Source organism: Diaphorina citri, unplaced genomic scaffold, assembly GCF_000475195.1.
Source record: "Diaphorina citri unplaced genomic scaffold, Diaci psyllid genome assembly version 1.1 scaffold2264, whole genome shotgun sequence".
Taxonomy (NCBI): domain Eukaryota; kingdom Metazoa; phylum Arthropoda; class Insecta; order Hemiptera; family Psyllidae; genus Diaphorina; species Diaphorina citri.
Genome location: NW_007379689.1, coordinates 1 through 2,631, shown reverse-complemented (window position 1 = coordinate 2,631; position 2,631 = coordinate 1). Strand labels below are relative to the sequence as shown.

Below are 2,631 nucleotides of genomic sequence, written 5' to 3'. Positions count from 1 at the left end.
TTCCTCCAAAGAAAATAAAAAAAAAATGACAAAATTTTATCTATAATTTGAAAAAAATTTTGAGCATTAATTATTACAAAGTTTGAACAAACCATAACTGCAAATATTAATTCTATCTTTTACCAAGAAAACAAATCAATGGGATGGATTAATAAAAAAAATACATAAATCCAGGTAAAAAAATAAAATACAATGGGATTGATGCGTGACTCCTGTCGATTATAAGGTATTTATATGAAGACCATGAAAATGTTTAATAATAAAACACATAATAGAATCCTATAAAGGATGGAATAAAATTCATTAAATTAATAATAATAATATGATAATAATTATAATACTATTATGCTACTTCATTTGAATGGTTATGTTTACCTAATTGTACATAGGAAAATCAGTGTCGTAGAGTTAATTATTTTGAGTCGACTTTTTTTTCTTTTGAAAAGATTTGATAGAGGAAACTGTAAAATTTCAATGATAAAATACATATAAAATGCCAAGAGGAAGAACGAACTAACCCAAAAAATCCGTTTTTTGGACACAGTCCGAAGCACACTCTATCCACCAGTAGAGGAACTAGAGCAATATTATCTGTAGTTTGGAAGTTATTAGAAATCCCGTTTGGCTCTAACTCCAATTATCTCGAAATGAGATATGTGTAGCTTAGTCCGTTCTTCCTATTGGCCCTTCATATGTAATGTGAAACAACCTGATACATCTACATTTTACAATGGAGTAGTTGCAAATGGCTAAAAATTATTAATAAATTGTCGATTCCTACGTAAAAAGTAGGTAGTGAAAAATCCAAATCTGAGGTCGAAACTCCGAAAAAGTAACTTTAAAAGGTCGAAAATTCAATTTTTCACTACCGTTCTAATGAAAAAATTCAAAGAGTTGTGACGTCAGATTTCACGTCAAACTGCACAGAAACGCTTGCGCACAAACAAACGAAGCGGGAGTCATGAATTATGACGTCATTGCCTACGGGAGCGTATGCCGTGACGTCAAACTTCACGATTTACCGGTATTTTTTAAATCGATTTTCTCGGGCTCTAGAAGTCTTAAGAAAAGAAAAATTCCGTTGGTCCTCATTTTTCCTGCTCTATGACTTTGAAACATCATCCAAGTAAGCGCAACTGATCTATTTAGTCGGAACGTTTAGGGACGGAAACGGGCCGTATTCGAGACGTATGACTGTGCTGCTTTACCACAAGGCAATTCACAATGAAACTTCTCAACTTCTCTGATTTCTAACTCTTATGGTCGGTTTTAAAGTCCGATGGTCGATGTAAACATACCTGAAAACAGCTACTTTCTCTGTGGCGTAAAATATCTCTTAGGTAGCGTTGTAAAACTCTTTCGACTTGGCGGGGCGGAGCGCTACCATGCTCTTTAATACTGAGGTGACTTCGATTTTAATCCTTATCTTTCTGGTGCTTTTAATAAACCAGTAGGACCTTCCCCTCGACCACCATCATACGGCCCACCATCGCCACCAACTTCTTACGCCCCGGCACCTTCTTCTTCATATGCCCCTGCACCCGCTCCCTCCTATGCCCCACCTTCTCCCTCCTATGAACCACCCCCACCACCTCCTTCCTATGCCCCGGCCCCAAGTTATCAACCATCTCAACAGCCCTATGTTCCCTCACCCCAGCCCAACCTTCCCGAACAGTTCCCTCAGAAGCCATTCCCCACCAAGCCCACTCCTCCTTACACGCCCTCATTTCCATCCAACCCCAGTCCTCCTTCAACATCATTCCCGCTAACCAATCCGGATGCCCCTGCAGGCGGTTATGGGTCATCGGGTGGCGGAGTTCCAGGCATTTCGTACCCAGAGTATCAGCCGCCATCCCAGAACGCCGAGAGAGTGCCGTGCACCCAACCAGGACACACGTGTGTAGCCAAACATCTGTGTGTTGACGGCAGAGTCAACTCTAACGGAGTGGGCATCATTCAGCTCAGGATATCCGTGGTAAGTCTTCTTCTTTATGTTCCTCTTCTATCACAGGTGGGAAACCATCATCTTTATTTGAATAGTCCAGTTCTAAAAGTGGACACTCCCGGATGGACTTTTTTTAGGGAAAACACGAAAAGCTCATAACACGAAAAGCAATCGATTTTAATGGTTTTGGTCTTGAAAAAAGCTAAAATGCTAAAATCTAAGGTAATCTGCTGTTACACATATGGTATTTCGGGCAAAGTTGACATTAATTAGTTATATTAAGGTCACAGTTCCGAGATGTCCAGTTTTGACACGGAAAACTCGATTTGTGCCCTTTTGAAACTGTTAAACAATTAACATGTGTTGTAGTCAAACCCTCACTTGAGATTATTCAGATATTCAGCCAACTGGTTCTCCTTCTTGCCTCCTTCCTTTGCCTCGTTTTCCTGTGATCTTCCTTTCAAATATAAGTGGTGAAATGTTGTATTTATATTTAATCTACCTTTGAAAAATTACCCAAAATCCCCTTCAGGTAATTTTACACCATTCGCATCCCATTATCATCTTCCCGTGTCCGCGAGATAGATATTGAAAACAGAATGATAATGAAGATATTTTTCTTAGAAGTTAGAAGATTTTCTTCTTGATAGTATTCTTCAGAACTCCATTGAATAGAATATTGGAGT

The 2,631-nt window shown here is 38.9% G+C and overlaps 1 protein-coding gene across 1 annotated transcript in view; it reads left to right on the top strand.

Moving 5' to 3' along the window:
• The window catches only part of LOC113471297 (vegetative cell wall protein gp1-like), a gene marked incomplete at its 3' end in the record, with an annotated part of 2,933 nt that extends 958 nt beyond the window's left edge, over positions 1-1,975 (top strand). Inside the window, exon 2 of the mRNA XM_026830348.1 lies at positions 1,404-1,975. Within this exon, the coding sequence (XP_026686149.1) occupies positions 1,404-1,975 (572 nt within the window). The remainder of the gene's footprint in view (positions 1-1,403) is intronic.
• Between the last annotated feature and the right edge of the window lie 656 nt (positions 1,976-2,631).